At 40.9% G+C, this 20,073-nt stretch overlaps 1 protein-coding gene across 1 annotated transcript in view; it reads right to left on the minus strand.

Annotated features, from left to right (window-relative positions):
- Positions 1 to 19,801, minus strand: part of ADCY2 (adenylate cyclase 2) — a 203,206-nt gene extending 183,405 nt beyond the window's left edge. The window contains exon 1 of the mRNA XM_030944238.1: positions 19,574 to 19,801. Within this exon, the coding sequence (XP_030800098.1) occupies positions 19,574 to 19,801 (228 nt within the window). The remainder of the gene's footprint in view (positions 1 to 19,573) is intronic.
- Between the last annotated feature and the right edge of the window lie 272 nt (positions 19,802 to 20,073).

Raw genomic sequence — 20,073 nt, forward strand, 5'->3', positions numbered from 1 at the left:
AGAAACTTCCCCTGATGCCTGGCATGCCCCTGCAGAACCTCTTCTTCTGCTCTGAAAAGACCCATCCCATCAGGAGAGGTGATGGAGCTGAGGCAGGTTAGCCCCATCTGCTCTGTAAGAGCCAATGCAACCACAAGAACGTGATGGTGACAGCAGCAGGGACCCTCCTGCGAGAGACACAGAGGTCTGCCTCTGACACACTCCTGAGAGCTGTGCTGCTCACAGGGGGCTCACAGCAGGGATGCCACCAAGACACTCCCAAGCCTCACAGAGCCCACTACTGCCTGCTCCTGTAGTTCCACAAGGGCACCAGTGACACAGCCAGGAACAGTCTGAGCAACACCAAGATGGATTGCAGAGAGTGATGGTAAGGCACTCTAGAATGCAAGTTGTTTTTTCACCAATCCTCACAAAATTAAAGTTCCCAGGGGAACAGAACCTCAAGCCACTCCTCTCCAAGTTTGATGCCAATATCAAAAAGAGATGCTCTGAGTCTGAAAGGGGATTGCAAGTTGGCTGGAAAAGGAATTCCAGCCACTCTAGCCAGTATGTTGGCTTTGGGGGCATGGGCAGTAAACAAGAGATGTGCACCTTGGACCTTGTCACACAGATGTGGTTGGCTCCTATGGGAATGGTTCCATAGGGATGGTTCCTATGATGGGGGTGTTGGAAGGGGAGGATACTGGCTCTTCAGGAAGGAGAGGAGAGGGGACACAAGGAGGGAGTGTTTCCCTCTACGTCAACGATGAGTAAGAATGCATGGAGCATCTCCTGCCAAGTGATGGATGAGGAGCTGAGGGCTTATAGGTTGGGTTAAAGGAAGAGCAGAAAGCAGGTTAAAGGGAGAGCAACATTACAGTGGGGGTCTGCTACAGATCCTCCAGCCAGGAAGATTGAGAAGATGAGGCCCTCTCTAGACAGGAACAGCCTTGTGTTCACAAGTCTTGGTCCTCATGAGGAACTTCACCCACCACAACACCTGCTGAAGGGGCAACAAAGCAGGGCATGAGCAATCTAGGCAGTTCCTGGAATGCACTGATGATAATTCCCTTCTCCAAGTGATCCAGGACAGGTTGGGGTGGGCTTTGAGCAGCCTTTTTTAGTGGAAAGTGTGCCTGCCCATGGCAGGAGGGTTGGCACTACGTGATCTTTAAGGTCCCTTCTAACCCAAAGCACTCTATGATTTAATATTATTTGAAGCAAGCTGAGAAAACTCTAAATCACCCTGTACAATGCAGCTGTCAAAATGTCTCACAAATCAACTACGTCCATAGCTCTATAAAAGCCTTTTTGACAGTGATAGTTGAAAGGTACTACCTGTTTTGATTCTCCTTAAAGTATTTATCTGGAAGTACAGACTCTAGATTACATATATACATTTTCTCCTAGCAACTGCTTACTTTGAAATGTACAAACAACACCCAGAGCAAGGACTAGAATATAATGTGAAGTAAGATTCAGAATATTCAATATTTAAATTTATATACAGAGCTTACTTGGAAGCTACTACAGTAACATTTTTAAATGATCTAATGGTGGGTGCATTAAAAAAAAAAAAAATATTTGATTTTCTATTGCTGTACATGCTCAAAAGTACGCCTGGTTGAAATACAACAGCACTATATCAAAGTACAGTCACAGGATATTTAGTCATTCCCCAGCTGTTATGAATTCTAACAGCCTCATTTGCAGCAACAAGGATTCCCCAAAAGCAGGCTCCAAATGCTACTGCTGCAACAGTAACCACAGACTTCATGCAGAAAAGCCTCAGACTCATTTTTCATGGTGAAATCTTCAAGAGATTCTGAAAGTACTTATTTGATGATTTGTAAGACATCTAAGCACAAAGTAACATTTTTTTCTCTTATTTTGTAGTTGCTTCCTTAGTGGCCTATTAAATCTTGTTTATTGACGGGTTTTCAACTTAAATACATAAGATTTTACTTAAAAGTATCTTAATATTACTTTTTTCCTTTCTTATGTATAAAAGATTTCTTTCAATTAAATAAAAACTAAAAATTTACAAATAAATTTGTAAATTTTAAAAATTTACATTTACATAAAAATTTTACATACATTTACATACAAATTTTAAATTTGTAAATTTTATTTTGTAAATTTTCAAGTTTAAAATTTGTAAAATTTACAAATAAATTTGTAAATTTACAGACATTTACAAATACCATCAGCAGGTGGGGTGGTTCCTTTTGTTTTGTTTCGGTTTTTTACCCTGATCTAGTGAATTTTACAGCTTGATATCTAGAGACGCTTTAAAAATCTGGCCCCCTTTGCTGTTCCCATTTCTTCATTTTCCCTGCAGCCCTGCCTGCGTGTGCGCTGCAGACTGGGACACCCAGGTGCTCCCAGCTCCAGCTGAGGAGCACCCACCATCCTGGCATGCTGACACCAAGGGAAATGCTACAATATACCCTGCCTTGCCTGGCAAACGTCAGCTCATCTTTCAACTCTTCTTATTTTGGATTCCCTTTTAGACTTATCAAGTCATACATTTAAGCAATTTTCACTGCAACACTGACAATCACGGTATAAGCAAAAGAAGTGTCAGGAAATTTTAAGTGTTGATGCCAACCCTGAAATGCAAACACTAAGCTTCCAAATATCAAATATACACACAAAGGCTTTCAAGCTCTTGGGTAGTCACACTGAAAACAAAATTATGGCCTTAAATTTAGGCGTAGGGGTAAGTAACTGCAAGAGTTACAGAGCTGCACAGTAAGAGTAAAAATACAAAACCTACCTACTAGTAGGAAAATCTACTGATTTATATATCTAAATGTGGTTTTTGATCAATCCCATCTCAGAGACTTGTTTCAGTTAATTGATTTAGTAAGTGGCACAACCAATGTCAGCTCAGTTAACACCAAAACCAGGTGGGATTGCCAAACTCTTGTTGCAAGAGACAGGTGTCACGGGCAACAGGACAACACCAACTTCCCTGCACCATCTGTCACATAGCCCGAGTCACAGCACCAAAGGAAACCACAAACTCCTGCAATAAGCCAAGACTGTGGAAAACCACATATTTAAATGATGGAAAATTGGCATTTCGGTGATAAGGATCATGCTACAAACATATTAGTAAGAAAATCCAGATGCACTTCAACTGCATGCTTCTCCACACCAGTAAAAAAGTAATAAAAGTACTGTAATTTCTGGAAGAATTTGGCTTCATAAAAGATCAACAATATTCAGATGTCTGTTTAGAGCACACATATGCTCATGCTACATATATTTATATGTATTCTATAATTAGAACAATCCATCAAAATGCTTGTTCCAAATTAACAGCTACTCAATTTCCTTTTTTAATGCATACACTGATCTCAACACTTAGCTGAACTATTTTGATCACTAAATCTAAAATTTTACTTCTGTTTTCTCTCCTTCTGCAGTTGCCTACTACACAAATTTACATTTTGACTCAAAGAAGAAAAAAAAATAATAGACCACAGTATCAGCTCCTGAGCACAGGTGACCTCCCTGAGCTGATACAGGAAAATATCCTTCTGCTGTCACAAGCTGCTTGCATCACACCACACCCTGTACAAATTCTGAAGTAAAATTGAAATTTAAAGACAGAATAGTGTACAGTTAGGCAATTTATAAAATATATGAGAAAATAAAACTTTATAATAATTTGTATCCTTTACAGAAAGCCTCAATGTGTACAGGGGGATTTTCACAATCCTGCCTTTAAAATACAAGCTAATGTCAGCTCAAAAAAAGCAGGCCCTGTAAGGCAAAGGTTTATTTTGGAAACTACTTTGAACAATATTTTCCTATTACTTCAGAGGAACTAAATCTCTGTAGGATTGTAACTTGAAAAGCAGGACATTTAGAACTTGCAGCCTCCCGATCAATATTTGCAATTATCTGTCTATTTAGCAAGTTGGGTGGGGCAGAATCCTAAAGGCTATCTGTTCTGTTGCCTTAACCACTTCCCAAAGAGGTAGGGGAGAAGAAAAAAAAAAACAAACCCAAACACTTTGTTGTTTTTTGGTTTTTTCCTGCTAGTCTCAGAAATTAAAATACACCAGAGGTAATGGAATTAAAATATCAGCATGACACTTTTGAATATAATGGCTAAGCCTGCAATAGATGATCTTACCTGACAGTTCTGTCTCCCTGAGTGTTTTCTGTCTTGCTGTCTTTTAATTACTGAAGAAATTAAAAAGTCTACTGTTAGAAATTTTTCAACCCCCACAAATTCTTCCAAAGTGTGATAATCTTGTTATCACCAATAAAATCCAAAGTCACTTTCAATCATCTTTCCAAAACCCACAACCTTCTCTCAACCTACATCCTGATCTTTCCCAGATAATGTCATGCCCTCAGTTTAATTTTAAACAGCAAAGCTGCTGTAGAGCACTTCACTGTTATATATAAAAACCTAGATGAAATAATCCATAAAAATGAACAACAAAGCAGTCAAAATGCCAGTTTTAGCATAAAATCTTTTCACGTGGTCCCTCATTCTTTTGACGGTTTTTCTTTATTCTTTTTGTTTAATGGAATTCACCAGTAGTCTATATACAGAGGACTCCTGCTGGGATCTGAAATTTCACATGCTTTGAATTAACTCAAACCATTTACTACATTAAACTCCTACTAAAATCCCTTTTTGCTGAGATCAATGAAACACACTCTAAATGTAAATAAAAAACCAAGTGATTAATGTTCTTCCGACATTGATTTATTTTTGTTTCATGCATCTATTCAATTTTCAGTATCTTCAATTTCATGCAGCTGTTTTCAAAAATGTTGAGTGTACAAAGATATGTTACAGGGCTCAAGGATTACCAGTTTGCTGACCTCTCAATCAAACATCTTCCTTTAACAGGACTGACTGAAAGAATCTGTTGAGTTGTCTCTGCAGCAAAAACTGCCCATTTTTCCTGTAAAACCTTTTCCAGGACTTGAGACAATGATTTTCAGAAGACATAATCTCCCTTCTCTTTGTAAAACTGGACAGCACTTAAATTCTCTAATATCGCAAAAATATTTCTCTACAATAACTGCAAAATTCTTCTGGCTACTTGTGACCCTTCTCCTATGGTTTTATATTTCAGTGAATTTGCTTATGGCTGACTGCACTGTGTGCCATCTGCTAGACAGCTGGAAAAATCCTCATTTTATTAAGAGGTGCCGTGTCCTGCTCCTGGCCAAGTAGCTGTACAGTTTCATCTAGGATTTCATCATTTAGGACATCAACTGAAAAGTTTTTGCCAGCAGTCCAAGGTTCCTTTTCCATCAATTCCATCAGTATTAGTATTCCATCTCAACTTCAGAACCTGTGCAGTGTCTTTAAGGCCAGATGCTATTTCCAATAACACACGATGTTTTCTGGATCCACAACTCAGAAAGACTCCTCTGCCTTTTGTGCCCAGCATTTATTTCTCATAACACAAAACTTTTCTTGATATTCTTGCTTAGCTGCCTGGTAAGAAGGTTTCTTATGTGGGGTTTTTGTTTGTTTGTTTGTTTGTTTTAGTCTTCCACTGAGCAGCGTATTCAAGGACATTAGAAGAAAATTAACTGACCTGTATCTTTTAATCAAACTGTCTTGAAGTTTGTGTCAATGAAGCTTTTCATTGTCACTAAGGCTCTATGCAACTGCTTGCCTGAACTTTTTTTCTCTTTGATTCAATATTCCCCATCTGGCTTAGCCAATCAATGATAACAGCATCAGTCCCAAAACCAGATGTTTCATGATGTCTGTTGTCTTGAGAAATTCAGTTCTGTCTATAAATGAATCTGATGTGCAGTCTACACTTGCTGTTAGTGCCCAGAGATCTCTGACTCCACACTAGATGAATGCCAGCCCAGCCATTTGCACATCACATGGATCATGTGGCATTACAGATGTCCAGCTGCTGTGTGATGTTGTATGCAGCCATGAGAAGCAGTTCTGCATCCATGGCCTCCTCTACACCATTCTGTATTCACTAGTACATGGGAACACAATTGGAACAGCAAGATTTCATCCAAACCCTTCAGATGACATTCTGGCCACCTGAAGCTTTTCCCCAGGCTTGAAAGCCATGAACCATGTGTGCTGTAAATGTGTTCTCCATAAGAGAAGAGTGCAGTTTTGCAACAGTGCAGCCCTTCTGCTGCAATCCAACAAGAACTGTTCCCTGGCATTACAGGCAATGTACTTGTGAGCACACAGGACTAACACTGACAATACAGTGGCCAACCCTGCACGTCTTGTGAGCACCCCTCTGACCACACACATGCCTGACTACCAAGCCAAGCCAGTGCTTTTGGCCAGTGTTGTTTTTTTTTTAATAAGTCCAGTCACATATAGATACGATTTATCTTCTCAAACAGTCAGCAGAAAATGATGGCATCCAGATTTTTCCAAGTTTGCCTGATAGGTATAAGTGAACCTCGCCGGCTTCAGTGTTGTAGTAATGATTATCAGGAACACAAAGTCATACCAGAGATCAGACTTCTCTGTTAAATGAAAAAAACATCAGACTCTACAGAGGCTTTGGAAAGGCTCTTTGGAGGTGCCATGGATGCTGTGCAAATAACAGTAACATAAGAAGTTGGAAGAAGACTTCCGGAGATAAAATATTTGTTGCCAGTGAAGAAGCAGAGAACAGTTGCAGCATTCCTGGAAATGATCAAAAAAAAAACCCACAAAACCAAACCACTAATCAAAAAACAAAAAAAAAAAAAACAACAACAACAAAAAAAAAAAAAAAAAAAAAAAAAAAACCCAACTGGCAAGCAAAAGTTCAATAAGCAGCTAAGAAAATGCGCTCAAAAGGGAAATCAAAGAAACCAGGATATTTGGGAAATAGGGCTTTTTCTCTAGAAGGCAACTGAGCTTAACAAAGAAAAGATAAGAATGATTTTGCTGGCACTTCCAACATCACAGGAAAACATTCAAATTGAATGTTACAGATTGATTGTTACAGAAATAGAGTACATGGTTTAAGAGAAGCAGTAATGTCAAGGAGACCAGTGAGTCTCAGCTAAAGGACAGAAGTTGATTAAACTCAGCTAAGAAGGTTTCAGCAAAGGAAAGACAGAACAGACTCTCTTTTTAAAATCTGGCAGAGCAATATGACACCATATGAAAGGATACACTCTTCTCTACGAGCCTAGGAAGCTACATGGAAGAACAAAAATGCCTGTTGTTGAAGCATTATTTATACAATAGTCTTCCTGAAAACTTGGTGTTAAAAATCATCAGCAGAATAGTGAAAAAGTAGGAAAAGACTGAAAGCCACACTGTTCACCAGGGACTGAAGAAAGGCCTGTATTAACAGTCTAAGAGAATTAACAAATAGTATAAAGTGGCTATGAGCCAAAAAAAAGAGACTGAACAGCAAAGCCTCATAAAAATAAATTACTTGGAGGACTGGTTATCATGCAGATATAAGGAAGGCTGTCAAAGAAGAAAACACAGCAGATCAAGGGATACTTTAGTGACTCCCAGATGGACTTGCTAAGCATCACAACAGCAGATGGAAGCTGAGACCACAGTCTGTGTCTCATGCACAGCTGAAAAACAAAACAAACAAGCACACAGACAAAAAAACACACCCATACAAAAAAAAAAAGAGAAAACAATCTTGAGATCAGTCTGATCTCAAGAAATGGAAACAACCTGGTCCACAAAATATTGCTATTGAGGGGCTTCTTTAAAACAATGACAAAGCTTGTTAAGAAAACAAATGAAAAACAAACCCTAAACACTAAAATTGAAAGGGGGACCTATAAGCTTATAGATTAAAATCTTTGTAGGTAGCCTGAAGACACTATAAAACTCAGAGGCATAGGGCAAAAGCTAATCAATTCCCCTAAACAACTTGAGAAAGACCAAAATACAACCAGAATGCCTCAACATCCAAGTAAGGAAGTTTCTAAAATTTATCTTCTGTAGAGGAAAAAAAACCAAAACCACAAAAAACAACACAACAACCTGAAAAGGGATAATAAAAAAGGATTTAATATAAAGGCTTAATTAATATAAAGACTCAATAATGCAGGCCAAGAAAAGAACTTGCTTGAGAAATTATTTTTAAGAGTATACAAATAAATAGTAAATTCTTTTTTAAACATAATCAGGAGTCATGGCAGCCTGCTAAAGAACTTCCAAACAAACAGATTATGCAGGTATTAAAAAGAACAACTAGAGAAGAACAAACTGTAGCAGTAAGCATTTTCGTTTTTTGGTTTTGGTTTTTTTTATTTGTGCCCATTGAGGGATAATTCTCATTCCAAAATAATCTATGTATGAGGAATGACTTAGAAAGTCTGTTTCAAATTGAAGCATTAGTTTAAGGCATTACAGACAAAAGCAGAAACATGAAATGTAAAATAAAATCACCACAAGCAGTCAGGATTCACCAGAAAGGGCCAATGAGACTCAAAGAAGAAAGAGCTAAACCTGTAAAACTGTAGTGGTGGACCTGTAGTAGCATGTAACCTGCACCCCAAAGTTCCCCAGCATCCAAACACAGGCATGTGATGTAATGCTAGTCTCTCCTGGGATCCCTCTCAAAGACAAAGGGAAGTCCCAACACATCTGGCATCTACCAGGAAAAATTGTAACAAACAAAGGTACCAAAGTCCTCAGGAATCCTAGGGTATATGTTCAAAGTATCCATAAACAGTTTGGAAAAGGGCTGAACAGCAGTCTGGCTAAGATGAGGGTCAGCTATGAAGAAACACAAAAGGATCTCATAAGAGTCACTACAGAGCAAGAAAATGGCAGATGAATTTCAGTAGAGATGTGTGTGCAGAGATGCACCTCAGACAGAGCAATCCTAACTTTGTACACATGACAACAAGCTCTTGGCTGGCTATTAATACTTAGAGATATTTGGTGTTTATCATAGCTAGACCCATGAAAACATCATTAGGTGCTCACCAGCAGTCAAAAAACAACCTGAAATGCAAAACATAGGAAAATAGAATAAAGAAGAGAGAACATCACAATGCCACCTCAATGCAGGATGAACACCACAATTCTGGTTCAATCACCATTTCCAAATGAATGCAAAGAAAGAAAAGATAGTTTTCAAGAATAGTCAAAGCTGCAACACAGTGACTAGATTCTGAAAGAGTAACACTTGGTTTTAAGTTTTCTCTTCTCTGCACGGAGTGAGCACAACTGTCCTTTAATCCAGGTCTTCTGATGTTTTAAGGTAGTATCCATCTCAGCCAACAGGAACAACCTCCACCGGAGCTATCTGCTTGCAAAGGTGTAGCCAGAACCCCCTGAGCTCCTGACCATTCCTACTGTATCATATGCCATGGAATAGAGAACAGACACCTATCCCTGCCAAAAACATAGTTAGTAGAACCAGGATGTGTGGGCCTGTATATTTCATATTTAAAAATATGCCCTGTGCAAACACCATGCACTCAACCTGAACAGTGAGTGGGTTTTTTTACACGTCCTCATTTGCCATATCAGCAGTTTTCTCTCCCTTGGTTTATTTTCCATCGATTTGTGTCCTCTCCTCTGGTTAACCACATGTCAGATAAAATCTGCCAGTGCGTCCAACTCTGTATTTAATAAGCTGGGGTTCAGAAGGCCCAGGAACAGGGTCTGGCAATATGAACAGGATTGCCATGCCTTTTGGTCATCCAGCAGCATCTCAACCTTCTCTTAGGCCGGCAATTATCAAACGCTTTGCTTTAAAACATGTAAGAGCATAAGAAAAGCAGGATGGTCAAACCCAATTACTAGTGGCTACAACACTCAGCTGGGTGCACTTCTAAAATTGTCCTACTCAATGGCAGTAGCTGGCAGCCACAGAAGATAAACCATGTCCCGGAGAGCATGGACAGTTAATTACATCCTGCCCCCTGAAGTGTCCCCTTCAGAAGAGGGGGGATTCAGCAAGCAGAAAAGTGAGCAAAAATCTGTACTTTGATGAAACTAATTATTTCAGGCTCCAGAGGTAATTAGAACCTACTCACATAATTTATTAATTTTTAATGTAAATATAGTGATCAAAATATCTTTCTTGCCTACTTTATTCTACATGCATTGGTTCTGATTTCCTCTCAGTAAAAGGTGGGTTAATAAGTCAGTTTTGCTTGCTTTTCAGATACTCTCAAAATCCTTCCTTATATTATAAAAACATTTTTAAAGAAACTCTCCAATAAATGCAACTACTATTTATACAAATCACAATATATGGAAGATAAATTGAGTAAAACACTTAGGAAGAACATATATTTTTTAGTTAAATATATTCAAAACCAGTCATTGAAAAAGCTCCATCAGCTAAACATTATGGATAATACAATACCTCACAAGATTCAAAGACATATTTTTCAGATTAACTGCACTGCAACATGGATTAAAAGTGAAATTATGGCCTTTCTTGTACCCATACAAATTCATGGAAGTCTGAAATGCTCATTTAGATTTGCAGAAGTCAGAAGTACTCATCTGACTCTTGGAGCTATTTAATACTGACAGTTACATATTTTGGCTGTCACTTTCAAACCAAAGTGAAAAGGTGGCTTTCCCTCGCCATTTTCCTCCTGACATAATAACTTGAGAATCTGGCTGTAATCAAGAAAGTGTCAAGATGCAACTCACTTAAAAGTAAGAATGACAAAATTTGAACCAGGGAGCGCATGAGCTTCAGCACATAAGGAAACTGCTCATTTTAAGGGCCTGTTTAAGGAAGAAAAAGGTACACTTAGGCTCCTCTCTCTAATGGGTCTTTTAAAAATACATTTTGCAAAAATAATCCTAAGATTTAATGAAGAGGCATAATAAGGTAGCATGAAAAACAGCTTTAATATTGAAAGGCACTACTGTCATTTTGTAATTACTTTTGAAGTGTTTCCTAAGGTTGTGCAATTACATACTAAACACCATTATTAGAATCGCAACAATGTTCTTAAAGTTTATTCCCCTAAGGATGCTTTCCACACTCTCAGATGTCTCTCAGTTCAACTGACTTCAAACCTAAGATATTTCTTATTTCATTTCTGACTCCATGATCAGGACCACATTCTGCAGTGGCTATTATTTCTATTATGATAAAATTTCAAATAAAGGTTACAAACATGTTAACTTACATTTAAAATATAACTGCCAAATAGCATCTCAGGAGTAAACCTTCAGTCTAAATCATAAGAAATAGAGCAAAACAGATTCTGCAAATACAGGCATTTTTGTCTGTACTTGCAGACAAAATGTGTCAGGGCTTTTTCATAAGTACTGTTACCCTATTTCATTAAAGCACAGGTAGAAAATAATAAAAATCAAAGAAAGCAAAACCAATCTGGTAAATTGTTTTATTGTTAAACAGATTTCACATTACTTGAAGTAACTTTATAAAATCCCACCACCTATCAGTCAGGTTTAAAAATTCCCAGAGATGACAGGTGCAGAAAAAAGCCCCAGTGAGAGTCTGTGGCCATTTTTTGGCATGAGTTATCAGGGCAGGGATCCCCAGTGGAGTTTACAGGACAAGCTACTGGTCTGGACAAGCTCCCCGTCCATGTCCTCCTAGGTCTTGACCAGACTAGACAGTTCTGAGACCACTGTGCTGCTACAATGGACCATCACAGTACCTGCAGCAAGGCAAGAGAATCCACCCAGCTGCCAACGTGTATGAAGTAACTCAAGTGATTTATGAGGAGCAGCTGAAGGAACTGGGGTTGTCTAGCCTGGAGAAAAAGTTGTCCACTGGGGACCTTAATACTTTCTACAATTGCCTGAAAGGCAGAGCAAGGTGGGTCTTGGTCTCTTTCACCCAATAACAAAAAATAGGAAAAGAGAAAATGGCCTCAAATTGCACCAGGGGAGGTTTAGATTGCATATTAGGAAAAATCTCTTCACCAAAAGGGTGAGCAGGCTACCCAGGGAAGTGCTGAAGTCACCATTCCTGGAGGTATTTAAAACACATGTAGATGTGTCACTTAGGGACATGGCTTAATGGTGGACCTGGCAGTGCTGGATTAATGACTGGATTTGATGACTTTAAGGATCCTTTCCAACCTAAACAATTCTATAGGAACAGGAGCACTACTAAGCAGGTGCTGAGCCAAGATAAAAGAGCATCTGTTTTCCTAACACTTCTCTCAGAGGAAGTAACATGTCCAAGTCCTCAGCCTGAAATCAGTGTTGCTGGAAAAGGAGCTGGGGGGAATCTAGTCTTCCTAGGATCTTCCTGCCAGACTGAGCAATGTACTAGCAAATTGGAGAAAGGGACATGGAAATTTTACCTGGAATTGAAGGACAGCAATCCCATTTATCCAGTCAGTGAGAAGATCCCCTGTGTCAGTCATAGAATTTAAGGTCCCACAGCACACAATTCAGCTGTGGGAGGCAGGTGGAAAAAAGTAAATTCTAACTACTTTGCAAACCTTACTGAGCAGCTCTGAGAAGCTACTGGGAAATAGAGAGGTGAGCTAAAGCACCTCTTATCCCAGCTGGTCTCTGGGATATGCAACCAGAAGCCATTGCTCCTGCACTCTGGAGCACACCTTCCAGGTAAGAAAACCTTCAAAACTAGAACTATGGATGGTGAAAGAAGAAAATGTTCAGACTAACACGTCATCATCTGTGGTCATTTCCTCTGCCTCTCCCAGGCACAAGCCTGGAACAGGGTCACACCAGAAACAGCAAGGGGCTTTTATATCATATATGCACCACTAAAAACAAGAGTTCTGAGATAAAGAAAATGTTTCTATAGAGGTTAGTAAAACAGACAACTGGGAGAGTAAGTGTAGGCACAGCCTCACACTCCTCCGTACAGATGGTGCAATAGTCCCTTCAATTTTCAGCATCACCTGAACCAGGGTCAGTGTCTGAAGGTTGTTTATTCAAGATATAAAAAGAAAAGATATGGAAAAGAAAATGTATTGAGCTGTTTTGAGTTTTAGGTTTTTTCATCAGGTTCGATGCTCAAAGAAATAAAAAGTCAGGGAAAAAAGGGCAGAACGGTGCCAATTCACTTATTTTTGGATCCAGATCCCCCAAAACAGAAGTTTTATCCGTTGGTATCTTCTCATCATCACAGGTCAATATGGCTTGAGCTGATTCAATACTTTTTGAAATATGCAGAAGCTACTATGGCAGCACATAATTATTTGGGATCACATCTCCACTGTGACTGGGGAGGTAGGCACAGAATCAAACACTACAGGTGTTCAGCGGCACTTTGCTCCCCAGCACACCCAGCTGCTCAAGAGATTTGCAGAACACATCTATCTGTGTGAAGTGTCCATCAGTTTGGAGTCATGCATGGAGCAGCCTGGGAGGCTCCAGTGACCAGTACTGTTATAACAAGAAGTTTTCTTAATCACAGTGTAAATGCAGGGACCGTGATCTCTGGCTAAGGTCCTTAATCTAGAAGAGCCCTTGAAGGCTCAAAGAAACATATTCACTATTTTGTAGAAGCCAACAAATGGGTTGGATATATCTGTCCACAACAAGGAACTTGAAACCAATTTACAAAAATTTAAGGAAGATAGGCAGGCAGGTATTGACAAGTCCTTGGCAGATCCACTATGAAGTTGCCAGTACAGGATTTGTGAATCCACATACCTGGCTTGAGGCTGATAAAGACAGCAGACAATCAGAGCCCAATCCATCATCTGTCTTATTCTCATTGCACATCAGTAAACAGCTCTAGTCAGAATGTTATTTATCATGTTTGTCAGCTGCAGTAATGATTAGCAGTTGTGGATCCACCATTTTGAGTCACAATTTGTGGCATTAAATACGTTTTCTATTGCCAAGGTATTCATAAAACTTCAATTTATTAAGATTATAATTAAAGGCTAAACATTTTTCTAATATTGCCATACTCATAGTTTTATCCAATTCTTGTTCAGAATTTAGGTTTTTCAATATGAAAGATGAAACAGAGACATGCAAAGTGAGGTTGCCACCAGCACCTCATTAACTTGATGGCTCTTTCCAGACTTGTTAGGGCCTGGCACATGAGAGAAGCTCTTAGCAGCAATAAAAGTAACCACAGATGTACTGTGAGTGTCATTAGCGAATGAAAGAAGGAGCAGCCCAGGCTGATGCAGCACTGAGGACTGAAACCAGACAGAAAGCCAGGCAATTCCTGCTTCAAACAGGAAGATACAGCAACCTTTCCTGCCTGAGTAAAGAGATAATACTGCCTTTAAAAAGTCACTCTCAGAGACCACGAGAAGGAACTTCTGGCAGGGACAGCAATATCCTAAGACGGTATCAACTAACCAGCAACTATAGCTAGAAGAATATCCTGCTATATGATGTCTAGACAAGAAAAAAAAATTAGAAACATGGAATTTCCTCATGGAACATTTTAATAGGGGACTTGAAAGCAGAACAGTACAGTCAATTATAACTGGAACTGTGGAAAGAAAAGGCATTGTAAATACACTGATGTTTATTTTGAATTCCTTCTCATGTTGGTAGTAGCAGTAGTATGGTAGAAAGAGTTTAAGGAGAGGTAGGATACCACCTGAGCACAACCATAGCATCAAGCATGCAAAAAATCTCTGCTTCTCCTTCAATTAGTGAGGATTTTCTTACTTCATTACTTTTGCTGTGATTTAGCTTTCTTCTTGGGGAAATGAATATATTGGAGTTTGAAAACACCGTTAACAGATGCTTTGGCTTACTTTCAGTCTGCAAGGATTCCAAGGAACGTTTTCAGACCTTGGGTATTCTTGGGCTTTGGGAAAACAGTTGGTGCTCTTAAACTAAAAAAAGCTGTAAATTACATAGGGTTGATCTCAAAAGATATCCTAAAATTGAGAGTACAAATGGTCTTATAGTATGCCTGTATTATTCCATGCAATTAGGTTATAACAGAGCATCTCAAGAATACAGATACAAAATCACATTATCAGTGTGGTGACCTTTTGATGTGGATGGACAAATTTTTCAGCGGCAAACTGATGAGATGAGAACATTACCAGAGGTACACATCAGATGCTTTTAGAGAATGATGAAACATGCTAAAACTACTCTTTCCACATGGACCTGGAAGACTTTCCCTCTTCATTTCAAGATGAGATTCTGATTATGGAAATCTGGAAGGGCTTGGCTGACGTCCAGCTTTTACCAGAAACAGCAAGAACTTATTTCAGGAAAAACACCAATTAGAGGGAAGAAATGGCACACCTCTGTTCAAACCCCAAGAGGCTTACAGGACTCTCCTGATCTTCTCCTTGCACAGAAACAGTTCTTGGCCAACCAGGTTGGCAGCCAGGAAGTTTTCACATACTCCTTCAGAATGAAGCAGCTACTTCTTCTTGGATCAGCTGATGGTAAGTTCAGTCAGTCTGATGCCAGAAAACCAACTCCTGCAGAATGTACATCTGCCATGCTGCAGGTACATCCATCTAGTTAACTGTATTCCCTCTTTAAGAACCATTGACTATGCCCCTTTTTGCTACAGAAGGTATTTGGGTATGTCATTAAAATAGATGTGCACCCAACTTCTAGTTTCTTGCATTTATGAACCCATAAAAACACTCACAAATCTAAACTGAGCCTACCAGCACGATCCTGAGCTTTCAGGATAAACTTCAAATAAGTGTTTGAGGGGGCAACTAATACCCCTTAGGCTGGCTGACCCAGAACAATCTCAGAGTGCTTTGGAAGAGGGAAGGCAACACCATGCCACGTTGCAGAAGCACTTTTTACCCAACATATGCCCCAGCTGGCCGAGGACACCCTCAAGAAACATGCATTGACCCACCAGAGCCTACACACCAGCAACCACATCTTAAGAGCTTTACAAGGTCACAAGAGGCAGCAAGAATTCAGGAGGGAGATAAGGGCTGCAGCTAATGTTAACACCACACAGCAGGCTTACAGGTCCTGAGCAAGGGGAACAGGCCAGCCTGAAAGCAAACATGTCTATCTGGGAGCACACTGGTGGACCATTAAGTTTTCGGAAAAGGAACAGAAAGAAGATCACAACAGGTTTAAATCTTCCCCCATTTACAATATAAGTGCTAAAGGATTTTGATATCCCTGAACTGTGGGTTCTTTTTGAAGCCTTTATCTATGGACTAGGCACTCTTTAAGTCTAGAAAAATGCATGGATAAAGGAAAGTTATGGCCTTCCAATAAATTGTACAATTTGGGAATCACCCCTGTCTTCAGGGTTTTTGTTTAATCATGTAAGAAATTAATCATAATTTCAGATACTTCAGGTACTCTCACATTTTGCCTATGAATTTAAAAACAGCTCTTTTTTTCAATCTGCAAATTGTAGTTATAAGAGACATGCTCCTGCCAGAGACAAAACTGTTCTGGACACCACTAAAAATGGCCATAAGCTTTTAGTACTAAAAAGGGAGAGATGGGTGAATAATGAGCTTTTCATACATATTACACTGAAAGAACAACACAATAGTCAGAGAGAAAATGAAGCTGACCTCTGGCATTTTTAAGTCCTGAAAGGCTTTCACAGGTTTGGGAAAATAATTTACTCTCTATCGATTAAAGCAGCAGCTAAACATGGATGACTGATCTCATTTTGCCAGTTTGCAGTTCACGCCAGGTAGAGAAATACAGAGGATACTCTGGCACAGGGAATTCAAAGGTTGATACTATCACGACATTATTTAAAATTACAAGCTGTGAATGGTCATCATTCAAGCTGACTCGAGTTTTATATCTAGTGTTTGAGGAGATAGAGTGCTTAATTCCAAAGGACAAAATCACAATAGTTCTCTGAAACAAAAGCAAAATCTCCCAAGAAACCTCTCTCAGTAATAATAGCAGTACATTGTCTGAAAGAAAAGTAATCTGATTTCCAGGCACACTTTGTAAGTAATCTTGTTTACTGTAATTTTGCAACAGCTTTCATAAATTTTTCATCTGAAATCAAGAAGGCTATAGCTTGTATTCTGACAGGTTGAAAGAGCTGAGTAAGTAAAATACATCCCCTGTGTGGCTGGCTTTTTTTGGGAACACTTAAGAATACTTTGCCACATGAAAAAACACAAAAAAAGGCAACTCAGACACCACAGTGATATACTTCAACAACCAAAAAAAACATTAAAATAGAAGGAAAGCGTCCTCCCACTTCCACTGGTTTCCATTTTTTTTAAGACAGTCTACAACATGAAAATGGTTCACACTTCATGAATATCCATCCTAACAATGTCCAATCCCACATTCCATGTTCTAAGCTGTTCTATGAAGCACAAGCAAGAAATCCAAACTGAGTGTTAAAGTGAGTCATTCTGGAGTTTTTTCTCCACAACAGGTTCAAGTAATTTGCAGTGAAATCTTAACTGCTTTGTACAAAATCTAAAGGAAACAACTGTTAAGAAATATTTCCCGTAACTTTAGATGCATAGCACAGATCTGCACAGAATTATCCCACTTCACTTCCACTGAGCCTTCTCTACAAAATTAGGTCTTCTGTCAAAACAATCACACCTGTACAAGTTGTGCAAGATGAAAGATAAGGATATTAATACCAGATTTTGTGGCTCAGATACTCCTAACCCCATGTCCCTTGTATATCACCAGGCACAAAAAAATTACTAAAAGTCCACAGCTCTGTAAAATATGTATCCTTCATTCAGAAGCAGGAAAAACAGATCTAAACCTTCAGGAATACTTTAATCACAAATGCAACCAGAAACTAGACTATAATAAAGCGCTTTTAGGTGAAATTCTGGGCAGGGTTCCAAAGGATTTTGTCCAGCATCCTGTGGCTAGAAGTCCGTATAGGCCAGCTTTCTCTCTGCCTGAAGTTACTTTCATCTGTCGACTGGAAACTTGGATGAAGCCCACCTCTTTCTCCACTCACCCATCCAGTTGTTAGCTACAGGAAGATAAAGACTCAGGAAAACGGTTTTAAAAGCTTTTTTTTTTCCCTCTTCCGGTATGTCTGGAATTCCAAATGCAGACTGAACTGTTAAATTCACTCTTTCTGAAGAAGTAACGCCTGGCAAGATTCAGCCAGCTCACAGTTTTGTTTCCATAACTTTCAGCAGTCCTTCCATCTGCGTCCAGTTTTATGTCACTTTCATTACTGCAAATGATCTACCTCAAGAGATGAAATTACCAAAATAACCACATGCAACTTGTAAACAAACTGCAGACTATACCACAGTTGAAAAGTACAAGATTTGGTACTATACACTGTCAAGCCCGAATTCTGCCACCTTGACTGTGGGCAAGTACAGTGTACATATCCACAGTTAGCTCTGCCTGACAGACTTCCAATTCCACCTTCCAACAGTCCCTTCAGCCCTGGGGACAAGCACTCACATTAACATACTAGAAAGAGATAAGTGGTCAAACCTGTATTTTGCACCCAGAGCTCCAAAATTTAAACCTTTGGACATTAAAAAACTGAATTATGAAGCATCACCATTACTGGTCTCACTTTTACAACTGTTTCCTATTTAGTAGGAATGGTTGAACAAAAAGCTTAAAATATAGCTAATACAGACACCAAAAGGAAATAAACCACGGATCGACTCAAAGTTTAGCTAATCCTGCAGGCAGCTCCTGCAGGTTTTAAGACAAAAGTTTGGTCAAGCAAGAAAGCAGGATAAGCAAACACTAGCTGCAGTGCCTCTAGGAGAATCCATTCGATTATACCGACCTGCTCATCCTTGCCTTTAGAGATAACTAGCTCTATTCAGTAAACATTCAGCTTTCCAGAAGACCATAAAATGATTCTTTTTTTTTTCCTTTTTTTTTTTTTTTTTTAAGGGAGGGGAAGAGTCTGAGCCCACACAAATACCCATTTACTTCAGAAGAATACAGTAAAGCCGACAGCCTGCCTCTAATCATGAATAGCAGGGAAACTCCGTAAAGGACCAAGAATTTTACTGCCCTCTGCAGCTTTTCCTTTGCAAGGGCAAAACGCCACCCATTTCAGGGGAGATAAATTGATACCGACTGTCACCTGCTGCTGTGACACATTTCTCTTCCTAAAGCCTGCAAACCCCACACTGAGCACGCAGAAAAGACATCGGACCAACCAAACTTCACCTTCCTTAAAAACGAAGGCTGCGCTGTCCCAAAAGCTTTCTTGAGAAAATGGGTCAAACGCTAGAAAATGATATCATAGGGGATGGAGGGGGTTAGCACAAGGAGGGGCACAGCCCTTGCTTACTTGCACTAAAAATATTACTTCCGATACAGGTACCGACCGCATTTTTGTGCGGCGACAAAAACCCTGCCACTACAAAGGCCACCACGGCCAAGCCGCCAGTTGGAAGAGAGCGGAGCCAAGGAATTAAGTGAATTAAACTCGATGCGCTTGTTGACTCAGTTTTTGCTCCATCAGCCGCGCGGCCGCTGCTCCGGCGTCGCCTCGAAATATCGGGCAGCAAAGTTCGGGCGGGGGCTCCCCGGGCCCCGCCGCCACCTCGGCGCCTCCCGCCACCAACTTTCCGCCGCAGGAGCCGCAGCACCGGCTCTCGGCCGCCCCGTCCCGTCCCGCCCCGTCCGCCTCGGCTGAGAGCGCCGGGTACGGCGATGCCAGCGGGGCGACCGGAGCGGGCGGCGGCAGCGGGGATGCCCGGGAACCCGGGGATGGAGCGCGTCCCGGACCGGGAGGGCGTCTCTTACCAGCCCGGAGGCGAAGAAGACGGCGAGCAGAGCTAGGCAGGCGCCCATCACGATGAGGAGCAGGAAGACGATGAGCGGGTGCTGCTGGCTCATGCAGTAGTAGGACTCGTAGAGCCAGTCCCGGGAGCGGGACTGTTCGCCGCTCGCCCCGCAGCCGCCGCCCGCCTGCTCTGCCCGCTCTAGCAGGTAGCGGCGTCTCCTCCTCATCATCATCGCTTCTTGCCACATCGGGCAGAGCCCGCGCAAGTCCCTCAGAGCCGCCGCCGCCGCCGCCGCTGCCGCAGGAGGCAGCCGGGGAGTGGAACGGGGCGCGCTCCCGCGCGGGAGGCGGAGAGGAGGAGCCGCGGCGGCGGCGGCGGCATGGGCACGGAGCGCCGGGATGCCGCGGCCGCCGCGCAGCCCGCCCGGGGCTTGGTGCGCCTCCGGAAGGCGCCACCCCGCACGCACATGCCTTGCCCGGCTCCCCGGAGGCGGGGGCGGCCGCCGCGCTCCTCCTCGCC

The sequence above is a fragment of the Camarhynchus parvulus genome, chromosome 2 (genome assembly GCF_901933205.1).
Source record: "Camarhynchus parvulus chromosome 2, STF_HiC, whole genome shotgun sequence".
Taxonomy (NCBI): Eukaryota; Metazoa; Chordata; class Aves; order Passeriformes; family Thraupidae; genus Camarhynchus; species Camarhynchus parvulus.